This window comes from Prunus persica, chromosome G7 (assembly GCF_000346465.2).
Source record: "Prunus persica cultivar Lovell chromosome G7, Prunus_persica_NCBIv2, whole genome shotgun sequence".
In the NCBI taxonomy this organism is placed as follows: Eukaryota; Viridiplantae; Streptophyta; class Magnoliopsida; order Rosales; family Rosaceae; genus Prunus; species Prunus persica.
In genome coordinates, this window is record NC_034015.1 from 10,700,946 (window position 1) to 10,727,756 (window position 26,811).

Sequence of the window (26,811 nt, forward strand, 5' to 3'; positions counted from 1 at the left end):
ATAAGGTGGGTGGGAAAATAGGATTGGTGGGTGGAAATAACAGCACTCTATTGTAAATCCAATTAATCAATATATACAAATCATGAATGTGCGTCATGCAAGTTTTTCAAAACAAAAAACAAAAAATTCATCAGTGATTTTTTTTTAATTAATAAGAAAATGTTATTTCTTTCATGAATTATGAATAATAATAGTATCAGTTCAGTTATACATGTTATTTTTATCTAAAGAACTGACAATTTCCAAAGTAAATTTTTTTGTTGTGTGGAACAGTAAGCCTTTGAAATGTTGCACCTCCTCTTAAAAATTCATGGATCTGCCAGTGTGTACGTATTTCTAATGTTTCATACACGTATTTTCCACAAAAATTTCAGTAAGACGCACAAAATTCACGTATTATACAAATAATTCTCACATATTATTGAATAAAAATAACATATGTTATAAAAATTATATTGAAATATCATATAGTAGAAGATTAATATATACTTTGGATATGTTGCAAATTAATATCTTTAAGGTACAAACTAATGTAACTAGGAGGGTCCTCTTTTATTATTAATTTTTTAATTAAATAGTATCACCGGATGACGATACTATGATTTTTTTATTAAAAAAAAATAGTATAGCTGCTTATTTTTGACACTTAGCTTTAATCGATAAAGGTTCTTCTTTATAAATTTTTTTTCAAAAAAAAGGTACAGCCGCTCGGGTATACTCCATGTTTTTAATTTTTGTGAAAAATGCATGTTGACACATGGCGCCTAATGGGTGGGAGGTCATCTTTTTCTTTTTTATATTAAAAAAATAGTATAGCCGTCCGGCTATACTCAGTTTTTAAATTTTTAAAAAAAACGTATAGCCGCACGGCTATATTATTTGCACACAGTGCGGCTATATTATTTGCACACAGTAGTGGGGGTGCTCTGTAAAATAGTATAGCCGTACGGCTATACTCAGTTTTTAAATTTTTAAAAAAAGCGTATAGCCGCACGGCTGTATTATTTTCACACAGTAGTGGGGTGCTCTGTAAAATAGTATAGCCGTGCGGCTATACTGTTTTTTTTTTCTTCTAATTTTTTTAAAAAAATAGTATAGCAGGGCATTGTTACTGGTTTTTTTTTTCTTCCTAAAAATTGTCTTTAATAAATAGTATAGATGAGCGGCTATAGTCTTTTACATAAAATTCTTAAGGACTGTCTGGACTTGGCTTGGCTTAATTTAAGTTGGATAACACTTATCTTATGTTTGGTGTATGCTTAGACAGTCGTGTAACAAACGAGACCTAAATATTTTAAAGTCCTTTTCATTAAACTCATGGAACACACGAAGTGATTTAAAAGTTCGAGGACACAAACAATAACTTTTGAAAAATTCAGATACCATTTATGATAAAATACTGGGAAAAAAAAAGGTTATTGTCATTTGACACGAGTTTGGCATTATTGTGATGTGAAAATAATTGCTGTCAGATTTGCTATGAGAGAAAGCAGTTTGGCGGTAATTTTTTTTTTTCAAAGTGTTGTTGGTATTGATTTCCACATAATCAGAAAATGATTGCCGCATAATCATTAAACCGAGCGCCTCTTTGAAACTGATTCCTACATAATTAGAAAATGAAAGCACCTCATTAGCTGTTCTCCCTTATAGCTTTCTCTCACAACAGTTTTTTAACAATAAGCGATTTTCTCACAGTTTACCAATGGGCTTTCCAAATTTGTAAAAAATCACTTATCACCCCAAATAAGCAATGTCAAACGGGCACTAAATAGGTCGCGGTTTTTTCTTGATAAATTGGTACACGTGTCACATTTAGGCTAAGCCCAACATTTGTACGAGCATGGGTCCAGCCCAGCCCAATCTCAAGCCCGAACTCTGAGACAATCCGAGTCAGATAATGAAATGGCAACACCGCAATTACGCGGTCCTCCAAGGGCGGTTATCGCAGCACCACCGACTCAGTGGAGAGCGTTCGTTGGCAAAGCGGAAAGCTAAAGTTTTAAATACCAACGGAGAGACCCCACGAGCCTCCAAAACCAAAACCCAAAGACCAACCTCCCTTTATCTTCGTCTCTTTCCTTTTATTTTTTATGTATTTAAATTTTTTATTTTTTTCTGTACAATTATCTCGCAATAATCTCCTCGATTAGGGTATCCAAATAATCCCCTCTCTGCGTATTTGATTTTTGTTGTTCCTGTATATTTATTTGATTTTGCTTTCTGCAGAGGTTATTAATTTATTGGTTTTTGAATTTTTGAATTTTTTTTTTTTCCACGAGAAACAGGAATCGCCTGGTTCGATTGTGTGACTCGAGATCGGCCAAACCAAGCAGGTGTGGAATTTATGTTCTCTATGAAATTTATTAATTATTTATTCGTTTTTCGGGGTTAATTTTTTGCACTTGAATATGAAGCTGGTGAGTTGCATAAATTTATTTTCATTATGTGTTGGTTGATTACGTGTATAGGGTTTCAATCATCGTGTTTGATAAAATTATGTAAGCGTTCCTCTGCTGTTGAAAACGTTTCCGGTTGAAAGTTCAGATTTTTCGTTGCATGACTGAGCTTGTTCAGATTTTATGGGATTTTTTTTTCAAGATTTCGGTATTTACAGAGCAAACTATGGAAGTTTTGTGTGTTTCCTGCATTTGATAGAACTGAGCTTGTTCAGATTTTGTCCCATTTTTTTGAAGATTGCGGCCTTATAGGGAAAACTTTAGAAGTTTTGTGGGTTTTCTGCATTTGTTAGAGTTATGTGGTTGAAATCGTAATCTTTGGCCTGAATTAATCAACTGAGGGATTTCGATTTGCATAACAGAGCAAGTGAAATTGATGTTTTACCCAGGTTGAAAATCTCAAACTTTTCAGGGAAGGAGATAAATATCTAGAATTGATGAGTTGAAGTGGATAAGAGTTGTTTTCTTCTCTTTTCTTTGGTTATGTAGTTGCTTTATTCTCTTGAATTGGTTATATGTGTTCACTATGCTGGGCATTTGGAGTTGCCCGAATTTTATAGTATGTGTGTATTTGTCGAAATTTGTCCTTAATTTGTATGTGTATAATGGTTTGATATTTTTGCAATGGGTGAATGGAAACGATGAGGTGCTTTTTCTTGTTCTTTTTTCTCTTGCAGATAACTAATAAACATGGAATCTCACGATGAAACTGGATGCCAAACTCCAGACCGCCCTATCCTTTGCATTAACAACTGTGGATTCTTTGGAAGGGCCGCTACAATGAACATGTGTTCTAAATGTTACAAGGACACACTCCTAAAGCAGGAGCAAGCCAATTTTGCTGCTTCATCCATTGACAGCATTGTGAATGGCAGCAGTAGCAGCATTGGCATTGGCCCAGTCGTTGCAGGTGTTGTTGATGTGCAAGCTGGACAAGTGGAGACAAGAGTTGTTTCAACAGAACCATCCATTGACTCATCTTCGAGCATGGTGTTTGAGGTGAAAGAAAAAGAGGGACCAAGCAGATGCACTACTTGCCGAAAGCGTGTTGGTTTAACTGGCTTCAATTGCAAATGTGGAAACACCTTCTGTGCAAGTCATCGTTATTCTGACAAACATGACTGTCCTTTTGATTATAGGACTGCTGGTCAAGATGCTATTGCAAAAGCCAATCCTGTCGTCAAGGCAGAGAAACTTGATAAGATCTAGTACTCATGGGCTGAACTGAAGATTTGTGTATTGAAAGATGATGGTACTCCTTCTTGGTTTCGTGTCTTGTTAGGTCTCCTAATGGTAAAAATGCTTAAGTCATGATAATGAGGACATGATTTTATGGGAACTCTATTCCTAGTTGGTGAAGTATTCCTTTGCTGGCTCCAGTGTGTAAGTCTTTATTATTGTTGGTTTGATGGATGTCTTTGGAGCAATGTTTCAGTGTGGTCCTCTGCTTGGTATGCATTTCTTTATTGCAGTACATGGAAATATGAAAATTTCAGCCTTCAGTACAATTATGTTGTGCAATTAAAACTTCCTTAAGTTGTTTGTTTTGTATTTTCATTCTGTACATGTGTGCCCGGCTTGTTTTGAAATTTGAAATCATGTTGTTAAAACACTTTTGTTATGCTTATATGAGTATTCCTTGGCAATCAATTGTATGTGGAAATTTCCGTGTGACATGGTTAGGGGCTTATTGGGTGGGTAAATGAATTCTCGCTTAGGACTTGTTTGGTTGCTTTTATCTTCTCAATTTTGTTTATGGTAGTGTTTCTGTACATGTATGACGCGGTGCCTCTTATTGATGTGTGTGATTGCTAGGTGCAAGGTCCAGGTCAGGTTATTCTAGTCCTAGATAAGAGAATTTTGGGCCGTGATCTTCTTGTGTCAGTATTAGATGCCGCTGGGCTCCCCCAAAACATGACTAGTGGGGAGTGCTGGTTTGAAGTTATTTTCATTCTATTTTACCATTATACTTTTATCTTGTGAGAGAGTCCCTCACATAAACAGGGTGCATTCTTGAGATTTCGAACTTCTGGGATTGGAACTTGAGTGAATCAACGGAAGAGTGTGAGACAGAAATATAGTCATTGCTTTATACATATTAGTATAGATTTAGAAAAAGGAAAAAAGAAGAAAGGTGTGCATAGATAATATTGGCAGGTACTGAATTTGATTTTTTTTCCATTTTAGCTTTTTAATGATTGAATAAGGCTCCCACTTTTTCTTGTAGCTAAAGAGGGAAGGGAACACAACACCACCTGAAGTATCTGCGACTGTAATTCTTCCTCTGGTGTTGGATGCTAATGTTCTTTCTGATGGTGGAATAAACAGTCATTAGGTAAGACCATACTGAGCAAATAATACTCGGTGTTTCGGGTTGCATCGAGGGATGGTATGTGTATATATTATTCAGTAAGTAAAACAGTTGGTAGTCCTATGAATCTAGTAAATGTGTTACTGGGTTAGCTGTGTGTCAGGGTTTTTAAGCTTGGTGGGAAGTTGGGTGCACCTTTTGGCAAGAAGGTAAACGGATTGCACCTGGAAACAACTATTAGTAGCTGTTATATAGGAGGGGAACACATGAAATTCTGGCTTTTTGTTTCATATTTTTGTTGCTCTGCACTTTAGTCTTTCAGGATACTGCTATGTAACCAGAGGAGTGGTTATTTATCGATGCCAGGTTGAGGGAACTTTTCTCTTCTTTTATTTTCTTCAGCTGTTGTAGCTTAAACAGGTGGAGGTCTTGCTCATTTCTCTTGAAGCAACCTGTTTGAGGTTCATAAGAGTGGATTAAGTTTATATTTGATCATTGGTATGCCTTCGAAAACTGGCTTGAAGCATTTTAGCAGTGAGTGAGATATGACATTTGTTTGGACAATCAATTTATGATTTAAGATGGTGTAATGGCATCAAAATTCAACAAAGTTCTTAAGGTTATTATACGACCAAATAATTTATGGTATGAACTAAGCTTAAAATACAAAAAGAAACATTTATGCACGCATCTCAAACTGTTGCTTGTAGAAACTCACTCAGCTACGATGGAATGCATATTTCTTGACTTCTTATGTGTTTACTAGCGTATTGGTGTTAGAATGATTCCAATTCATGACTTCCGGTCTTCTCTTACATCTACAAACACACAAGGAATAAAGAAATTATGTGAATTTTACATTAACATCTGTAATCTAGTACTTGAAAATCCGGAATAAATTTGACCATGAGAATCTAAAGATATGCGGATTTTACATTTAAAATGGTAATCTAATACCTGCAAGACAAAAAATTAGATTGATGAGTAGTTAATGTCATACTAATTCCTCTCCCCAACTTTTGATTTCTCCGAACTTTGACTTTCACACATTCCAGATAAGTAAATCCAAGTATGTTCTTCCAAAACCAAGCAATCTCTGTGGAAGTCATAAAAGGATCACCAAAGGAGTGTCAAAACATGGCAAGCAACATGAACAACCAAGTGTCCCCACTCTCCACCGTCTGCTGAAAGCAATGTCATGTTGGTAGAGGCTATGGAGTGTGGTGCATTATTGCATACTGTGTTTACCCATTACCAGCACCATGGCTATTAGCTACCTTTCTTTATTGCAATAAGTGGGTATTTGATAACAGCAACTTTCGACTCCCCCACCACCCCCATGCTTGTTTTCTTCTTCAAAGACAAAAAGGGGCTCCCTTCAAATTCTTTTTTGGGGACTTGGAGACAAGTTTTCTAGGGAACACATTACATGCAAATACCCTCTCTCTCTCTCTCTCTCTCTCTCTCTCTGACATGTAGGTGATTAAACAAATGAAAAATTGCAAATGATGTGCATTATTTTTATGTCATTGGTCTTTGGATGCTCTAAAAGCTAAGACTCCTTTGAGCTAAACCTTATCTAGATGCTACATAGTCAATTCATAGGATTAGATTCACATGTTTATTTTAGGGTTGAAAACAGACATCTTTCTATTGGTTGACATTCTCAGCTCTGAGTCACAAACCTTTTTTTTTTTTTTAATTAAAAAAAATTTTAATATGGTACAATTTTGGTGAGTAAAATATGTTATAAAATAAGATTTAATTTCGAGGCATGCATAGCTCGATGAGTTTGAACGCCATGATCGATGTATAGATTACAAAAATGCATGGTTGACTGGTGATACTCATGGTTTTGGGGAGGAAAGAAAGAGAGAATAAACAAAATGGTAACAAGCCAAGCAGTAGAGTTTACAGTTGTAGTTTGCTTTTAACTATTGTGGTTTTGGACTTGCAATTTCTAGGTATGATTAGGGGTGGGGATTGTTTGGATTGGATCATTAGAAATAGCCACCACTTTTTGGGATCTCCTCGTGGCTTATATCATGGCACATTGACCTTTTAAATGGAGAATTATTGATAACATCCACCTGATGATACTGTTGGTATGAGGTATGAACATTGTAGCTTTCTCCGTCCTTATTTTCATCATGTTTTACAAATAACACGACTCAAAACTGACACGAACGTAACGAATTTAGATTTATCGTTATTTTAGACAAATACAAATAGTGTCAAACTTGGTAACCTAATTTTGACACAATAAACAAATTTACTATGTTATTAATTCAATAGCTAAAATTATAGTGTTACGTTGAAAAACTATGTGTTCAAGTAACGAGTTGTCTTATTTAAACGAAATAAGGGAAAACTAGGTATCTTTTTCCTATTGGCCAAAATTTCTTGACTTGTGTTGATGTGATGAACAAGCTATCAAGGGGATTAACAAGATAAAATCAAATTAACCATGCAACACATCCCACTAATGGGAAACAAAAGGCCAATTGAACTTTAATGACTTGCTCCACCAAATCATTGACATAATGCACAATTTATGAGTAATGCATGAGCATTTTCTTTTCCTAGTCAGTGTCAAAAGACAATATCATGGAAATGGGGAACTTTATGCACATCGAAAGGCATCTTGCGATGATAGCATCCTCCTCTGTATTCAAATCTTTCCTTGAAACTTATCTTGCAAGCCGGCTATGTTTGTTTGTGAAGCTATGATGAGAAATGTGGCATTGCGTTACTATAGTTTTGGTCTTAACAGCTGTATCTGCTCAGTTTAATTGATTGGACATTGTTACTCATTAGTGTTGTTTGATTAGAAGGCAATATAGGGTGCCTGAATAGAAACAGCACCACAGAAAGGGATCGCGTAGGCCAGATGACGAATGATTATTTACCCTAATTAATTGATTATATTATTTTTTGTCGGTACATTAATCTCTTAATCTTCCATATAAACTATTGCCAGAAATCTACTATCTTTCGGTCTAATGCTATTTCTCTTTTCATTATTGGAATAAGTCTCGGTTCATTATGTAGAAAACGCTTTCATATTGATGACCAAAAATATGTATCTGTGTCATGCAAGGAGGAATATAAGTGAATGCAATTTTCATTAATGAACTATTTCTAATAGTTGTCTGATATGTGTTCAATTATGATTAGTTTATAAAATTAAGCTTTGTTTTATGTGGTTCCGACTGTAAACCCCTCTCTTTTTCCTTCTGCATGAGTATCGTTAATAGGCCTCTCATAGCCCTTAAAAGTGAAGGGGAGAGGACGCCTAAGCAGGAGTAAGTGAATGACCTAATGGGTATTGTAAAGGGGGCTTGAATGCCTTTTCAACAAATGCACCTATCCACAGTATAGATTTCATCTTCTGGTGAGAGGGGAGTATCGACCTTAAATCATACAAAATTTAAGAATTTGAATGTGAGACATTTTTTAATATTAAAAAAAACGTATTATTATGAACGTGTAAGGAAAAATGTACAAATGTACGATTTGACTCCACCATTCTTCTTAGCATGGGTGAAGTCATAGTGTCGAGGCTGAGGTTCCTCACATGTGAAAAAAAAGGTTCCATTTCTTTCTTTTATGTATTTCTACATGTCCTCTGTGAACAATTTAGAAGTAGAAAAGGTGTCATTTAAATCTGCAAAATGAGGCATCATTTTAACCATTGAATTGTTTTGAGCAGCCAGAAATAACTCCTTTTTTTCTTCGTGGGTCTTAAAGTTGACAGAGAGAACATTGTAAAATTTTTTAATTCCTCGTTATGTTGTTATTCAAAACCTTCAAACATCAAATCAAACTAAGGAGCAGATATCATATAACGTCACTTTTCTTCCCTTTGGTCTCTCCGAAACCAGAAAAGAAAAGAAAACAGTTGGCAATGTCAACTGGGCTGCCTGCCTTCGGCAAAGCCTATGGCTTTTAGGGTTTACTGGTACACACACAGAGAAGCCTTCCCTGACACGACAATGAAATTTCCACTAGATTTTTTGGCCAGGCCACTGCAATTATAACACTTGTCCTTCAACCTTTCATTTTATTTAACTTGCACTCTGAAAAGTCAAAACCCTCTGATAAATTGTCAACTCGAGCATCACCCTTTTGCATAGCAGCCAATTGAAATTTACCAGGGACAGGACCCCATTTGCTGTTGCTGCTGCTGTGTTTTACACTTTTACCTAAACCTTCGTCTTTTCATCAACTTCTTTGAATTTCACGCTTTTCCCATCACCTAATACGTTTATGTTTTTCTTTTCCCTAATACGTTTGAATTTCACTCTTGCGTAAATGCTATATTCAAATTTGAGATATCTTTCAAAATCGAGAAGAGAAATACTATTAGATCAATAACTAGTCAATGATAACTTTACAATGTTAATTAAAAAAGATTTCAGAAATCTATTTTCTTTTTTCCAGTAATTATATTTTGTAGATAGATAGATCATAGAACTGTGTGCGTGTGCTGTGCGGCATCTATGATCTAAGATCTCGGTTGTCACGTGAGAAGTGGACTTTTGTCTCATCTTCTCAGTCCCTATTTGTCGTCACTCCCATATTCCCTCTCTGCCTCTCACTCTCACTGACAGTCTTCCTTCACGAGGACACCAATCTCTCTCCGCTGACCGCCTCCCTTTCTTTGTTCAGATCGGTCTGACTCTGAACACCCTTTTACAGTTTACAGTTTACAGTTTACAGTTTCTATTTTAATGTATTTTTCTTTCAACTACTTTTTTCTTGTCTCATTTTACCTTTTTACCATCTAAAATTACAGCGACAGCGACCAAATGGGCAGTGAGAGCTGCTTCACATGGAAATTTTTTGGCAGAAAAGGGTAAAATGCATGTGACAGTGAATGTAGATTTTCTTTCTAAACAAGGTTTTCTGTGTGGTTGGTAGAAGGTCAAATCCTGTCCTCATTCTGTAAATTTTATATGGTTTTTTTTATTTTTTATTATACAGAATATTATATGTTTCTTTGGATTCTTTTTATCTCATGATAATATTCAGAAGGGTAAAAAAAAAGTAAAAAACACAAACAACAAAGTGGAGTTTTGATGGGTTCATTTGAATTTTTGTTTTGGGTGGGTGTGTGTGTTTCATTTCCTTGCTAAATCTCAACTTTACACCAAATTAAAGGTTCTCACTTTTTGGGGACTTATGTGTAGAATATTACAAAATTTTTTTTGCTCTGTTGTGGAACAGTAATCAATTTAAAATATCTGTCAGTTCATGACTAAGTTTGATGCGGACATGATTAATCGTGTTCCTTATGAGCCTAATTTGGTAGCTGACTAACCAAATTAGGATATTATTAAATTTGCTCTGTAGACTCGTGATGTTAATTTTTAATTTAACGTTTTTCCACTGCAATGAAACATGTTTTCTGATTTGAAATAAGAAAATTTAAGAATATAAGAGAGAAAAGTTGCTTATAGGATTGACCATGATCTATTTCATAGTTTCAGGTATTAGCTTGCGGATTGTAACGTTGAATATCCGTACTTTTTGATTCCGTTTGTGTTAATAAACACACGAAAAGTCTAGATTATAATACATACTCTAGGTAAGAAATAATATTGTACTAAAATGGTTCGTTTGGTACACTTTATTAGATTCTGGATATGAGTAAATAGTCCATGTCAGTTGTTTGGTGTCAACTTATATTAATAATTACATGCATTATTTTACTCAATCTTTTGCATTTGTGCAAAGCAGAATATGCAGTTTTCTTTTTTATGATTTTTTAATTTCGAATATGTATGCATAAAATTTGAGTTTTTCTATTTAAACCCTGCACTTCTCTTTGTCCAAGTTCTAAGTTCGCCTCAACTTCTAATTCAAATTTTCACAATTTTCTAAGAAAATCCCACTATCTTTTCAAACTACCCCTAAATACACACTCAATAGGAAAAAAATAAAAATAAAAATAAAAATAAAAACTCATCAACCTCACACCCCACACCGCTATCTTGCCTCTCACCACTATAAGTTCACCTTGACCTCACATTACTTAAAGAGATAAAAACATTGTTGTCAAATATGTAGCAGCATTGAGAATGAACTAGGAGGTTTTGTGAAGAGAAAATAAGAGTAGTAGGTTTCTTGAATTGAAAGAAAAAAGTAATCTGATAATAGGGGTAGAGGAGTTTATGTTTTTTTAAACTTAATATGAAGAGTGGTGGGTTGTGTGGGGGTGTGTGTATAGATGTATTAAGGTTAAGTATTTAGTTGGATAATCTTTTTTGTCTTTTTACACAATAATAAAACTTAAGAGTTTAATAATTTAAATATTAAGATGAACAAAGAAAAATGCAGAATTTAAATAGAAAAATTCTAAAATTTTCAGTCGTTTGCATTACATATGTATGAAGTAATTTTTCAATCTTTCTTTTTTTCTATTTTTTTATTATATAAAATCTTTATTTTTTTCTATTAAATATTAGTTGGTGAATTTACTTTACATTAATGCATGCACTGTTTGTACTTGTACCTTTTGCAATAAATTTTGACAATCCTCAAAAGTTAGGATGACTTTTTTGCATCTTTGCTGATATTTGCTGATATGCCCTTGAACCAACCAAACATCCAGCAATTCTTAACTCTTTTGTTCTGACTCATTCACTCACACTTTCCCACTTCACTGATATATAGAAAAAATTGAGAGGAACACAACCAAGCTCTCTCTCTCTCAGAGTCACCTCCTCCAATGGCTACCACCTGCACATTTCCTTTGTTTCTCTCTCTAATCTCCACATTCCTCATTCTCAGTTCATCATCTTCTGAGGCAGACATTCTTCTCACCTTCAAGGCTTCCATTAAAGACTCTAAAAACTCTCTCTCAAGCTGGTCCAACTCCTCTCTCACTCATTTTTGTGAATGGACTGGAATTACCTGCACAACCACAGCTCCACTCTCTGTGACTTCTCTCAACCTCCAAAGCATGAATCTTTCAGGTGAAATTCCATCTTCAATATGCGAGCTTCCCAATCTGTCTCAGCTCAACCTTGCTGAAAATCTCTTCAACCAGCCCATCCCTCTCCATCTCTCTCAGTGCACTTCTTTGGAGACTTTGAATCTCAGCAACAATCTCATCTGGGGTACAGTCCTAAACCAGATTTCTCAGTTTGGTTCCTTAAAAGTGCTTGACTTGAGCAAGAACCATCTTGAAGGAAACATCCCACAAGGCATAGGCTCACTCAGCAACCTCCAAGTTCTCAACTTGGGAAGCAACTTGCTTTCAGGTAGTGTGCCTTCTATCTTTGGGAATTTAACTGAGCTAGCTGTTCTTGATCTGTCTCAAAATTCAAACTTGGTGAGTGAGATTCCTACTGATATTGGTAAGCTTGTGAAGCTTGAGAAGTTATTCTTGCAAAGCTCTGGTTTTCATGGTGAGCTTCCTGAATCTTTGGTGGGTTTGCAAAGTTTGACTGTTTTAGACCTTTCCCAGAATAACTTAACAGGTAGGGTTCCTCAGACACTTTGCTCTTCTCTCCAGAACTTGGTGTCTTTTGATGTATCTGAGAACAGGCTTTCTGGGCCATTCCCAAATGGCATCTGTACTGGAAAAGGCCTTATAAACCTCAGCCTTCATACCAATGTCTTCAATGGTTCAGTACCCAACTCCATTAGTGAATGCTTAAAGCTAGAGAGGTTTGAAGTTCAGAACAATTTATTTTCTGGGGATTTCCCAGTGGGGTTATGGTCTTTACCCAAAATTAAGCTTTTGAGAGCTGAAAATAATAGATTTTCTGGAGAAATACCTGAGTCAGTATCAATGGCTGCTCAATTGGAGCAGGTTCAAATAGATAACAACAGCTTCAGTAGCAAAATTCCTCAGGGTCTTGGGTTAGTCAAGAGCTTGTATAGATTCTCTGCTTCTCTGAATGGTTTATATGGTGGACTTCCTCCAAATTTCTGTGATTCCCCTGTTATGAGTATAGTAAATCTCTCCCATAATTCACTTTCGGGTCGAATTCCGGAGGTTAAAAAATGCAGAAAGCTAGTATCATTGTCTTTGGCTGGCAACAGTCTTAATGGGAATATCCCATCATCTCTTGGTGAATTACCAGTGCTAACTTACCTTGATCTTTCTGATAATAAGCTTACCGGTCCAATCCCTCAGGCGCTTCAAAACTTGAAGCTTGCACTCTTCAATGTTTCTTCTAATCAGCTATCTGGTAGAGTCCCCTACTCTCTTATTTCAGGCCTGCCAGCTTCATTTCTTCAAGGAAACCCTGACCTTTGTGGTCCAGGATTACTCAATCCTTGTTCTGATGACCAACCAAAACACCGTTCTTTTGATCTCACAATCTTGACATGTGCCCTGATCTCTATAGCTTTTGCTGTTGGAACTTTCATTGTTGCTGGCGGGTTTATCGCATATCATCGATATCGCAAGCAGAGAACCCAAGTTGGCATTTGGCGGTCGGTGTTCTTTTATCCTCTCAGAGTCACTGAGCATGATTTGGTGATGGGAATGGATGAGAAAAGTGCTGCAGGAAGTGCTGGAGTATTTGGTAGAGTTTATATTGTAAGTTTACCAAGTGGTGAACTTGTTGCTGTAAAGAAGCTTGTGAATTTTGGGGTCCAGTCTTCGAAAGCTTTGAAGGCTGAGATCAAGACCTTGGGCCAGATCAGGCACAAAAATGTTTGTGAAAGTTCTGGGTTCTGTCATTCCGATGATTCGATATTTCTGATATATGAGTTCTTACAGAAAGGGAGCTTGGGGGACTTGATCTCCAGACCTGATTTTAATTTGCAGTGGAATGTCAGATTGAGAATTGCCATTGGTGTTGCCCAAGGATTGGGATACCTCCACAAGGATTATGTTCCTCATTTACTGCATAGAAATGTCAAATCGAAAAATATCCTTCTGGATGCAGATTTTCAACCAAAGCTCACAGATTTTGCTCTTGACAGAATTGTGGGAGAAGCTGCCTTTCAGTCAACTATGGCTTCGGAATCTGCTTTATCCTGTTACAATGCGCCAGGTAAGAGAAGTGGAATTGCAATGAATTCTTAGAATTTTTTTTTGTTTTGTTCCACTACTAATATTCTTATATGTTCCAAAGCAGTCTTTCTTAGATAATTAAATTAACATCATATCTGTATCCTTAAAATGTTCTGTTGGTAATTGAAGAACAAATTTTTTATGACATTTATTTGTTGTTTGCAGAATACAAGTACAGTAAGAAAGCAACTGAGCAAATGGATGTTTACAGCTTTGGTGTTGTATTATTGGAGCTAGTTACAGGCAGGCAAGCTGAACCATCTGAGTCTCTCGACATTGTAAAGTGGGTGCGACGAAAGGTCAACATTACGAAAGGCGCGGTCCAAGTTATCGATCCAAAGATCACGAATTCTTCCCAGCAAGAGGTACTTGGAGCTCTAGAAATCGCTCTCCGTTGCACTTCTGTGATGCCGGAGAAAAGACCACCCATGTCTGAAGTTGTGAGATCACTTCAGTCCCTTGACTCAAGGACTGACAGTGCTGTTATTGACTTCTCTACCTTTGAGGAACATTCTGCTTCAGTCTGAACATTGAATTACAAGTGACTGCATTTTTGGTTTCCTTGTATGTAAATTAAACTTGGTTTTACATATTTACTTCTGATGGAGGAAAACGGATAGGGTTGGGCATGGTTTTTTTTGTCTGTTCAACAGAAAATGATTTGGGATTTGGTTAACAGTAATGAGAGTTTTACAGTATGATGTGAATGCCATTAATTATGCCCTTGTAAGAGGCTGAGCTTTGCTGCAAATGCTAACCGAATCCAGCCCATTTAAAATAGTTTAGACTATTGTTTGTATTAAATAAGAATAAAAATAATCGTGTTTGGTTCGAATTGTGGAAGCACAATCAGTTGATCAACCTATTAATAATGCAGAATCCAGATTGGTTGATGGGGAGGGGAGGGGGGCCGTGATGGTGGCTGATGCAAAATCAAGTTTAAGAGATGGAGTCTTATCTAAGAGCCTCGGATAAGGCCTTCATTATAGAATTCTTGATTATTGTGTGCGTGTTCTTGTAATGGAGCCGCGCACTCTGCCTAGCCTGTACATGCTATAGGCCTGGCCTGAATTTAGCAATTGGTAGAGATTCGAATTGGGCCACCAACTCCCAAATCTCCACTTCGCTGCACAAAACAACTTACATGAACATACACAAGAGACCAAATCCTTAGCTTCGGATTCGACAATGAACCTGTTAAAAACCCAACTAGTAGCCAAATTTTCAAATTGGAAGCATTGGAAATTTTCAAACTGAAATAATTATGATGAGGATGCAACAAAAGTAAGGACATTTTCGTACTTCACTAAGTTACCAAGTTAGTTTTTCCTCTTCTTTTTCTTAATGGAGAAGAAGGACAAAAGCTTTAAAATGCAGGGTGGAAAAATAGCTGCAGAACAAAAAATGGCAAGCAGTTTTGTATTTATTACCACAACTGCTTACGCAATATAGAATATCGGTTCTTAAATGTCTCATTACATTTTTTCATGTCTAGAGCACTCCGGAAAAATTATAATTTTCTTGAATATTAGTGAATAATACAAATCTTCTGGGGTTAGAGAGCCTATTACTGATGCTCTTAGAGGGTAAATTCCGAACATTTTCAATCCAACGGTCACATTTCTTGCATGCATATTCCGACAATATAAGCTCCTCGAAGTGAAACCCAGTGGCATCGGTAACTCTAAAACCAGTGATGATTTGCATACACATTTAAGCATGCACCAAAAAGAATCATACATTTGTTGATATGAAAAGAGGGCAGTTTCTAAATCACCTCAAGACCAAATTAATTAATTTGCTATCAAACCAAAACCGGAAGAAAAACAGCACCAAAAGTTCAAATTGGAAGCAGTGGATTGGTGAGCTTGTATATATCTTGTTGACATTTGACCAGAAACGTTTCAGATAGCAAAACGTTGACATGATTGAATGCATGAAGCTATCCACCTGTTAATATTGCCAAAACGACATCAAATGAATAAAACCTGAGGAGGGATTGCAATTTACAGACCACCAAATGAATAAAACCTGTTGCGCATGCACAACAATTTGGCTTACACCTTGCACACACTGGGCTGGTAATGCCTTCAATTTTGCTTTACTTTCCTCTTTTCTCTTTCTTTTATTGGTTTCACTTTCCCTTTTCCTTTTCTTGTTCAAAGTACACTACCGTTGCCTATGTAACACAATCGAAATTTCTAGACCAATTCCTCAATTTTCAGTCGGTTTATTTATCTACTGTTTTGTGTTCTCATTTCTCAGTTTGATAGGATTGTGAAGGTTTAGTTTGCTTTGAAGAGAGAGAGAGAGAGAGAGCCACAAAAGAAGAAAGGCAGGTAATGCTCTATCAAGAATCAACTCACATACAAAATACAAATAGTCTAATATTATGATGAGATTTATCTTTTTTCCTTTTGATGATGAATTTCCTATATATAAATCACTACCGATTAGGCAGAGGCTTATGAGTTGGCTCTTCAGCAGGTAAACAAATTTGTTCAGCACTGAGGTGATTTACTAGATCTAAGAATTTCCAAATCCTTGAAAGTCATCATTTCTTCAAAGAACCAAGGTGATAGAGTACTAGTGTTTTCATGATTTGGTCATGGTGCCCATTTCACCTTAATTATAACCAGATCTTGAACTTCTCATGTATTTTGCTACTACCCATCCCCACTTTCCTCTCTGGTTACAATAACGTCTGCAGTTAAGAGTTAAAGATTTAGGAATTGAAAACAAATAGATATGAAAACACAAACTGAGAAGTGAAATATTGTTTTAAATTTTAAGATGTTTCGCGCCAATCGAGTTCAAATTTGTTTATCCATCTTATATAGGTAATTATAGAATTTTGGCGCGCAATATGTTTATTTTATATATCTACAATGTGGAAAAGAAACTCGTAATCGTTAGCTTAAAGTGGTGTAAAATGAGATTTTTTTTTAAATATTTTAGTTTATTATTATCTTACTTTTTGAAGTTAACGGTATGGTGATTAACCTAATCCCACATGTATATGTTATAATTTTCATTTGTTTAGGTACCAAATATTCAATACCCTTTCCTCGTAGTGTCGAACTTTAATAAATAAATGAAATGTGATGAACCGTTATTTAGTGGCCAGACCTCCTGGAATTTTATTAAAATCTAACGTTGTGTGTTAGACATATGTAAGAATTCCTCATGACCATAACACTTAGGGATTGAATCTATTTGTTAAAAAAAAAGCATTACTTTTTTATATTATTTATTTCGAATGAAAATTTCATTCAAAGGCTGCTTGTATTGGTGTATGTATTATTTTTTATTATAATAAATATTGTTATATATATCAAAAATGCTAGTTATATCACATTTATATATCACTTTGTGTACCACCTCTTTAATAAAAGTGGGTCCCATTGTATTGGTGGGTTCCACCTCTATTAAAAAGGTGGTACACAAAGTTGTACCCAGATATGATATAACTAGCATTGCTCATATATATATACATGTTTAAACATATATGCATATATAGAAATTTTTATATAGTAATACTTTTCAATTCAATGTTTTCCCTAATTTGTTGCATACCTTTGGATATATTTCTATTCTTGTTCATTTCCTACCAACTGTTTGCTAAATTGGTTTTGTTGATTAATTATGTCACTTAATGACTATCCATTACTAGAGCTTCATGGCATTAGAAGTATAGAAATGTGAAAAATATATATTATCAATTATATCACTTAAAGTTAAGATGTAGTAGAAAATACATAGAAAAACAAAAGAGAGAAGATTTCGCGTGTGTCACAGCCCTCGACTGCCCACGGTTAGTGCCATTCGACTACCAGTGCAGTGTGGTAACATTTTGGCTGTATCACTACAGTGCAGAGATAATTGTTGGTGTGCTCTTTCTTTTAGTTTTTGAAATTTTTTAGGTTCATAAAATCTATTTGTGTATTAGGTATGATGTTTTAGGGGACTTATGAGTTTAAGATATAGATAGATATTATAAATTATGAGATTGAGGTGTATTACTTAATTGTATTGCAATATCGCAGTAACATTTAGGTGTTATTATAATGGAATAACAAATCGTGAAATAGATAGAGATCGTTGTGTCGACCGTCCCATTGTTTCAGAAATTCTTTTTTAATTTTTCAAAAGTGGTGGCCTATTTGTTTTTGGATAGAAAAATAAGTTATAAATTATTTTTTATTACTCGAAAAACTAAAACGTGTGATCATTGGGTCTAAGAGGTGCAAATTGAGACGCCTTTTGAGGGTGTGTTGGTAGCCTTTCCTTTAGTTCATTTTGTTGTCATATTGTCCTTAAAGTTTTTTAGCCATTGTAATTAATTTGGATTTGTACTTTCATGTTCATGTGTTAATTTGGATTCTAAGATGTAAAATATATATATATATATATATAAAGGCATAATCCACTATTTTTTAATGGGCCTCATTCAAGGAAAAGGCCATTAAAAGATAATTTATAATTAGTGGCAGTGAAATCTCTTCACTTGTTTGGAGAAGATCAAATAACTTTAGCATTATGGTAATGCTATATGAACTCATGTACTATCATAATGCATTGTTTATCGTTCAATATTGTTTGGATATGCTAAGCTATTTCCCTAATTAATTCTTAAGTTTTTCTTCTTCTTTTTTGTCTGCAGGAAGTACTCTTAGCCCTTTCAACCATGAACTCGAGTGACACCGTCTATTTTTCTTCTCCTTTTTCGACTCATTCAATTAACTCTGAGTCTAGGAATTACTCTCCAATGTTCTTGAATGATTTTGTCATTCATCCAAACCAAAGTCATGGTCTTTCATTTCCGATGCAATCGAAAAACTTTGATGCTAATGAGCTGAATGATGGTTTTAATAATTTTCATAACAATAATTCAGAAGTAAGGCAAAGTCACCCTATGAAATTCTATCCTCCATCCATGCTTGAAAGTTCCTTGTTAGAAGCACCCAATTACTACAATAATTTTCCCATTTCCAACCATCCATTTTCATCATCATTGCATGATAATGGTTTTACTGGTGGAAACTACCAAAACTGTAATTGTTTCAACATGTATGAGGAGCCACTTATAAGGTAATCCAAGCTTTCTTTTTTATAAATTTCAATACTATATTTCAAAATTTTAATTAATTATGTTAACGTATTAATTTAAGTATTGTTCCACAATGATTAGTGACAGTTGCAGCGATGAAGAAGACAATGGTGGAAAAAAGAAATGTAAACGTCACAGTAAAAGCAAGCACACATTTGGCCAGAGAAGCTCTAGTTTTCGTGGGGTTACAAAGTATGTTTATGTTTGTTTGTTTTGTATTGTTATAATCAATTACATCTCCATAAGGTAATTTAAATCATCATTAGCTATTGCACACACACTTCCACATGCTTGTCAAGGCACTTTTGCTACTACACTTTCATGAATAATTGACTTTCTATACACATTAGCCAACGGGTTTAACCTAATGAAAAAGGGTATTGACTTGCACACCAGTGGTCTCAAGTTCGAACCCCCTTGTCATCCTGGCAGTATGTGTGAGAAACCCCCCTCCCCTTATAGTTTAGACACATTAACTTGCTATATGTACAGGTACGTAGGGGGACGTTTTGAAGCATTTCTATGGGATAACACTAAACCAGGAAAGAAAGGCAAGACAGGTACCAAAATTACTTAACTATCTATCTCCCATCTTTTGTTTACAAATCATGCGTCATCCAAAATTATCCGCTAACATTTTTTTTTAATGTTTCTTCTTGGTGCCCTCCATTCACAATAAGACAGTTTATATTGGTGAGTGAACTTCTTGCAAATCATGTCTTTAATTAGACACAAACCATAACTTAGAACCTTTGCAAGTTAACTTAAAGCAATGAAAAAACAGAAGTAGAGTTTTCTTAAGAGTTTCTGCTTAATTTGGCAGGTGGATATGATACAGAAGAGGAGGCTGCCATAGCTTATGATATAGCTGCTCTAAAGTTATGGGGAAAGTCTGCTACATTAAATTTTCCTGTATGTTAATTACTACATTGGCATTAATATATATTTGTGATTTGGTTATTGTTTATTTTGGATCATATTCCCCTTGTGACTCCTACATATATCTATTGTTGTAGTTGAGGAAATACAGGAAAGATTTGAAGAAGATGAAGCGTATGAGCAAAGAGGACTATTTTAACCACATTAGAAGGTAATAGTGTTAATTAAAAAGAAAAGAAGAATACTTGGTATTGCCCTAATTAATTCAGTTTTTGCTTGTTACCCTAGTTAATTATTCCTCATTGCATCTCAATTAATTAGCTGTATCTTAAACTTGTCAAATTACAGAACAAGTGCTAGCTTTTCCAAGGGCTTATCTAGTTATCGGGGAGTTTCAAGGTATTATAACTACTAAATCCACCTCTCTCTCTCTCTCTCTCTCTCTCTCTCTCTCTCTCTCTCTCTGACATGCTTGAAACAGGAACTCGGACAACAAGAGATGGCAAGCTAAAGTAGGGAAAGGAAGAGGGTGCAAAGGCATTTATCTGGGCACATTTGGTAACTCCTATGACCCTTTATGCCTTTATCCAATGACTAATGATTTGAAGATCAAGAATAGTAGACCACATCCAAAGATATTAGAATTGAGCTAAAATTAAAAATCATATCAGCAGTTCATTTCAACTATACTTGAACTTAATTAATTGTCTTACTTTGAATTAATGACAATTAGATACTGAAGAGGAAGCAGCCAGAGCCTATGATGTTGCTGTAATAAGGATGAAAGGCATAACATCGGTTACAAATTTTGACCAAAGTGAGTATGATGTCAAAGGCATTCTTGAGTGCGAAATGCTTCCAATCGGAAAGGGTGCTTCAAAGAGGGTACGGTGGTCTTCAGTTGATGATGTCCTTAAAAAGGGAAGAAACACTAAGAAGAAGAAACCCATGTTACAACTAAATAATGGTGAAAGCTCAGGCATCTCTAAGCTAATCCCAACAATTCCCCAATCCTCTTCATCATTTGAACCAATAACTCATCAAATCCTACCAACCCCCCATAATTCAAACCCCACTCAATATGTAGACCCCTTCCTCCGTTATGCTTTCCAAGATACTGATATCCTCCGGTACTCCAACGTTAACCCTAGCTCTCAAGTTCCTCTTCCTGGATACCAAAACCTTAACTTTCAAACAAACCCTAATTTCAATAATTGGGCTGGTACTTTTGGTGGAGGTGATAATTCAGAGGCAAACTTTCTGACAAACCCTAGTTTCAACAACTGGGTTGGTACCTTTGGTGGAGGTGAGAATTCAGAGGGAAATGGAATCAATGTTGGAGGGTCTCAAATTTATGGAACCTTGGATCCAACAATGGCACAAATTGGTGATGATAATTCAGGTTACAATTTGGGCAGGGGAATTGAGCTCATGGAGCCATTGAACCAGTTTGCACCCATCATACCACCACAAAACCAAGAGTTTGATCAGCTAGATCAGTATAGCAGTGATGCCTATGGCCAATGCAACAATGAAAGCTCTAGCTCCTCATACCTTCTTCAAGACTCCCTGCAGGTTCCAAATTATCCTCAAACAATTGACCCTACTTTTCTTCCTGGGTTGACTAACGACCTTGATCCAGGCCCTAGCTATGTTGGAGAATCTTACGATAGTGTGGTTCCCGAGGCAATTTTGGAGGCGATGCTGGCGGAGACTAATGAGAGTTGCTGCTGTGACATCATGCGTGAACCTCTTACTGTTTTTGATTATGAAGTACCTGATAATGTGGAGGGAAACTCAACAGTGCTACCAAGAAATGCAGAAAATAGAAATATTGTTGAAGACTTTGGGGTGGACGAATCAGCTGCATTGGACACTTACTTTCCTTCTAGCTGGCTGGAGATGTTCTTGATGACCATATAGACGGTTCTGATTGCAATGTCTAAGGTGCATTGCACTTATCTGTTGCAGGAGTAAAAAAAACCCATCAATTTCTCAAGTTGCCAAACTACTTTACTCCCTTCACAGAAAGACCCACAGTTTCAGTTATAGACTTTTCTTAGATTTGAGGAACATTTATTTTCGGTCTCAAGCTTGAATTACAAATGACTGCATTTTTTTTGTCTTTTAAGCAAATTGAACTTGATTTTGCATATTCTCTTTTGATTGGGAAGAAAAAGATAGGGTTGTTGAAATCCACAATTTGGGTTTTAGCCCAAAAAATCTCCCCTAATGCATGTATTTTAAAGAGTGAAAATTTGGCTTAGCAGTTGTTTGAGGCTATATTATTTCACTCTAATTTTTGCATGGATTGGAAGAGAAGTAGAGCCCAAACTGACAAAAAGTAGCCCACTAAGGCCATCTCCAGCAATGGGCTAAACCCACAAATTTAGTCATTTCATACCCAAAAGCCATCTCTAGTAAATGGGCTAAATGTGCCTTGTTATTGGATCAAAACCCAGTCGGAGGGCAAAGAAGCCAATGTAGGGCCAAATTGATCCTTAGGTGGGCTATATCCTTTGTTTTTATAAAATTAAAAAAAAAAACTAAAAATGGGTTTTTAAAATATTTTTTTGTTTATAAATACCAACCTCATTTCTACATAATTTTCCGCGTTCTTTTCATCCTTCTATCTAATTTCCCACCATCTTTTCATCATTCTTTTTACATACTATCCTATCCTTCCACGTAATTTCCCACAATTTTTGCATCCTCTACATTTTATATATCCTTCCTCTTTTCCATACAAAAATTACCCCCTCATTGTTACGAAAAAAATGGCTGCCACTTCGAAAAAAGGCGTAAATTGGACTCGAAAGGAAGATGAAGCTCTTTGCAAGGGTTTCTTGAAAGTCATTGAAGATAATATACACGGTACTAGCCAAGCCTCAGACGGTTTTTGGACGCATGTTTCTCACAAATATTACAAGCTTTATGAAGGCACCATTGAAGCGACCCTGAGAAATCTTGAAAGTTGTGCAAGTTTAGGTGGTAGAAGCACATATATCCAAGCTTGAACAAATGGTATCAAGCATTGAGAAAAGAGAGGGGAGACATGCTAGCAGAGTAGAACGCCTATAGGAGGCAGCGAAGAAGAAGAGGAGGCACGAAGATATGGTCCAACAAAGGCAAGAGGAGATGGACAAGAGGAACATGGCTAGAATAACCACAAACATGACTCCAACTAATAAGGAGTATTTCAACGGAAAAAAGAGGGAAATTCAGAACCGCTTCAGCTTACATGAGTTGTTTCCGAATGCAGTTTCAACGTCCAATTATCATCCTACAATGTCGGGAGATATGATTATCTTTTTAATTTTTTAGTTGTTGTTTCTAAATTAATGTCTTGTTGTTTATAAATTCATGTTTTAGTTTTAATTTTTAAATTAATGTCAAAAATCCTATCAAAAAATATTTTTATATTCTAAAATGAATTTTAAATAGGGTCTAAGTAGTACTTTAATTAAATTAATCAATATATTTAAAGAATATACTAAAAATTAATAAAATATTGAGGGGGCTATGATTTAGCCATGTACTGTTGAAGACAGTAAAAATATAGCCCATCACTATTCCTTAGAAAACTATAAATGATGGGCTAAATTTATGGGTGGGCTATGTTTAGCCCTCCACTGTTGGAGACGGCCTAAGCATACATATCGATAATGTTATCTGTTCTAAGTGAAACAAAATCAAGTGACATGCATTGTTCTGAACCCCCTAATAATTTGCATACATTTGTAAGATGGAATTTCTAAATCTTAAATAGCAAAGATAAAGTCCTCATTATCTCTACTGACCAGATTAATTAACTTGCCATTTAACCAAAACCGTAATAATGAAGAAAACCCGACCAGTAACCAAAATTTCAAATTGGAAGCAGTGGATTGGTGAGCTTATGTCCTCTTATCATTTGACCATGGTAAAGTTGACAGGCTTTTCAATGCAGGTAGATTTCCACCTGTTAAAGATGCCAAAACGACATAATTGTAGAATTTAATGCCGAAGGGCTAAATAAGGTAGCAAATATCACCCTCTATTCAACACTTGCAATTTAGAGCACCTCCAAATGTGGCTCATTCTCACACATATCATTTAAACTTGTTGAGCATGCAAAACAATTTGGGCACAAATCGCTTACACTTGCTCACTGGTTTGCTTTACCTTTTCCTCTTTTCTTTATTTCTTGCTTCACTTCCCCTTTTCCATGTTGTTCCAGCCACTTCATTATCGTTCCCATATGTAACATCATCAAAATTCTACACCTTTTTTGGAATTGGGTTTACTCATCTACTGTTTTCTGCTCTCATTTCTCAATTTTGCAGGGTTGTGAAGGTTTAATTTGCTTTGAGGAGAGACAATCACAGCAGAAGAAAGGCAGGTACTATCCCATCAAATCTATATGTCCTATACTGTTTTCTGAATTGGTCACGGAGCTTATGCCACACCTTAATTATGACCACATCTTGAACTTCTTTTTGGCTTTTGTTGGAGACCACATCTTGAACTACCCTTCGAGATTTCAGTGTTCATTGACAACCATTTTTGCACATATATACACTATTAGTTAAGAGTTTAGGATTTAGGGACTAAAAACAAAAATACAGACCGAGAATTGAACGGGATTTGTAATATAAGATGTTTGGCGCGAAACCTATGTATTCATATTTGTTTATTCCTATATAGAGTTTTGGCGCGCAATATGTTTTTATTATCAATTTTCCATATGTACAACTTTAATGTCATCTTATTTTTTAAAGTTAACGGTAAGATTCTAGAGTGCTTAACCTACTTCCACGTGTATAAGTTATCATTTTTATTTATTTTATCTATCATGTATTCAGTGCACTTGACAACTTTGTCAAACTTATAAGAAAAAGTGTGACAAACTAATATTTTTGGTGCAACCCTACATATATATTTTTTTAAGTGCATATTTAACAATAATTTATATATATTATTCATGTTAAATGAATGAAAATTTTTCTGGTTGTTTATATTAGTGGTAGTGCTATTTTTATTATTAAAATAATTGTTGCTAATGCATATATATATATATATATATATAAATATATACACTTGTCAATTGTACTCTCTTATTTTTGGCATTCAATTAATTCCCTAATTTTTGGCATTCCCTTGGATAGATTTCTTATTTCGTTTAAATCCTACCTACCTACTTTGTATGTGCGCATTGTGTCACCAATAATCTTCAAAGAGCTAAGGTGGTTTGCTAAATTTGTTTTAGTGCTTAATTATTTCACTTAATTACTATCTATGTCTAGAGTTTCAACGTGCACTTGATACGCAAATGTGAATATAAAAGTATAATCAATCATTCCCTACCCCCTAACAACATCTCAAAATACTTAGAAAAACATTAATGTATCAAAGAAAGAAAAGGGAAAGAATGTCAAGTGTTACGTTGATGTTTTACTTAAGGAAGTTTGAGGTTTCACCCCAAAATTAATTGGCAATGGGTGAAGTAGCCAAACTCTTTATAAACCCAGGCTAGGTCCTTTAGGGCCAATTTCATAACTATTTCAATTTTAGTTTTTAGTTTTCATTTTTTGTGCTAGAGTAAAGAGGAAAATAAGAGTGAGATATGGGAGTGAGGGTGAGATTGAGAGAGAGGATGAGAGGGGAGGATGATAGGGAGGAGTAACAAAAGTGAAAACAAAAACTTGAAAGTGAAAACAATTTCAAATAAATTTCAGTTTTTAGTTTTTGTTTTCACTTCTGTTACTTCTTCCTCTCATCCTTCCCTCTCATTTTTCCTCTCATTCCATCTTCACTCTCATTCTCACTTCCATTTTTCCTCTTTTCCCTCTGTTCCCTCTATACTCTAGCACAAAAAATGAAAACTAATTGAAACGGTTATTCAGGCCTTTAACCTTTCAATGTGGGACAAACACTTTCAACATGCCACCGCACGTGCGGCAAACTTTTAAGCCTAACATGTGGACAACTCATATTGGATGACATGAGAGCATGACCACACACGCCCCACAAATATGGTGAATTTTTAAGCCTTATACGTGGACAACACATATTGGGTAACGTGGAAGCACGTGTGACCTTTAGGCTTAACACATGAAGCCTTGCTCTGATACCATGAAGGAAGTTGAGGTTCCACCCCATAATTAATTGGCAATAGTAGAGAGTAGCTCAACTCCTAATAAACATAGGCTAAATCCTTTAACTTTTCAATATGAGACAAACACTCTTAACATTTACAAACACACTTAACTTTTCTGTAACAATTTGCGGGCTGAACTGCAGTCCAGTGACAATTATTGGTGTAGTATTTGTGCTTTATTTTTTATTTTTTAAGGGGATTTGTGGGTTTAGAATATAGGCCTTATAGAATGTATATGAAGAAGTATAAAAATAGTACTGTAATAACAATGTGTCATTGGAGTGTAATATAACAACAACTATATGAAGGAAAAGCACATTCGAAGACTATTTATAATTAGTGGCAAATGCTATTTCTACACTTCGTGTAGAAGAGCAAATAACTTTAGCATTATGGCAATGTTATTTGAACTCCTCAAGATTTTTCCTTTAAATGGTGCTTAGTTTATACTTTTACTTATATGCAATTGTCAGTCAACTTTTTTACCTATGATTTAGTATTGTTGGGATATGCTAAGCTAATTCCTTAATTAATTTTTATGTTTTTTTTTATGTTTTTGTTTTTGTTTTTGTTTTTTTGCAGGAGGTAGTCTTGGCCCATTTTCCCATCAAGTGTGTACTATGAATTCAAGTGGGAACTTCTGTTTTCCTTCTCCTTTGTCGGGTAATTCAATTAACTTTGAGCCTAGGAGCTCTTCTCTAGGGTTCTTGAATAATTTTGTCATTGATCCTAACCAAATTCGTGTTCGGTCACTTCCCATACAATCACCTGTTTTATTCTAATGAGTTATAAAATGAGGGTTTTACTAATTTTTCACAATAATAATACTTCAGAAGTAGTGGAAAGTAACCATATGCAACACAATTCTCCATGGATACT

General features: G+C 35.4%; 3 protein-coding genes across 4 annotated transcripts; all 3 read left to right on the top strand.

The window, feature by feature from the left end:
• LOC18769466 (zinc finger A20 and AN1 domain-containing stress-associated protein 8) lies at window positions 1,991-4,104 on the top strand. Of its 2 annotated transcripts, none has more exons than XM_007202600.2 (3): window positions 1,991-2,151; window positions 2,286-2,333; window positions 3,134-4,104. In XM_007202600.2, exon 3 carries the CDS (start codon window positions 3,147-3,149, stop codon window positions 3,663-3,665), a length of 519 nt encoding a protein of 172 aa, XP_007202662.1. In that variant the 5' UTR covers window positions 1,991-2,151; window positions 2,286-2,333; window positions 3,134-3,146; the 3' UTR covers window positions 3,666-4,104. The 2 variants fall into 2 exon arrangements, with proteins under 2 accessions (XP_007202662.1, XP_020423645.1); XM_020568056.1 differs by having other exon boundaries at window positions 2,004-2,151; window positions 2,280-2,333.
• On the top strand, window positions 11,354-14,555 carry LOC18769707 (probably inactive leucine-rich repeat receptor-like protein kinase At5g06940). The gene is made up of 2 exons (XM_020568057.1): window positions 11,354-13,784; window positions 13,970-14,555. Exons 1-2 carry the CDS (start codon window positions 11,501-11,503, stop codon window positions 14,329-14,331), a joined length of 2,646 nt encoding a protein of 881 aa, XP_020423646.1. The 5' UTR covers window positions 11,354-11,500; the 3' UTR covers window positions 14,332-14,555.
• LOC18771654 (AP2-like ethylene-responsive transcription factor PLT2) lies at window positions 18,492-21,716 on the top strand. The gene is made up of 7 exons (XM_020568964.1): window positions 18,492-18,895; window positions 18,996-19,106; window positions 19,407-19,474; window positions 19,738-19,826; window positions 19,931-19,967; window positions 20,142-20,192; window positions 20,527-21,716. The coding sequence occupies exons 1-7, from the start codon at window positions 18,492-18,494 to the stop codon at window positions 21,714-21,716; spliced, it is 1,950 nt and encodes a 649-aa protein (XP_020424553.1).

Excerpts from the sequence above, each read along its gene's own strand:
- LOC18771654 (XM_020568964.1), top strand. The coding sequence starts at position 18,492 with ATGAACTCGAGTGACACCGTCTATTTTTCTTCTCCTTTTTCGACTCAT. Across the intron at positions 19,475-19,737 it reads AGGAAAGAAAGGCAAGACAG|GTGGATATGATACAGAAGAG; the intron begins GTACCAAAATTA and ends TTAATTTGGCAG. Across the intron at positions 20,193-20,526 it reads AGTTATCGGGGAGTTTCAAG|ATACTGAAGAGGAAGCAGCC; the intron begins GTATTATAACTA and ends AATGACAATTAG.
- LOC18769707 (XM_020568057.1), top strand. The coding sequence starts at position 11,501 with ATGGCTACCACCTGCACATTTCCTTTGTTTCTCTCTCTAATCTCCACA. Across the intron at positions 13,785-13,969 it reads ATCCTGTTACAATGCGCCAG|AATACAAGTACAGTAAGAAA; the intron begins GTAAGAGAAGTG and ends TGTTGTTTGCAG.
- LOC18769466 (XM_007202600.2), top strand. The coding sequence starts at position 3,147 with ATGGAATCTCACGATGAAACTGGATGCCAAACTCCAGACCGCCCTATC.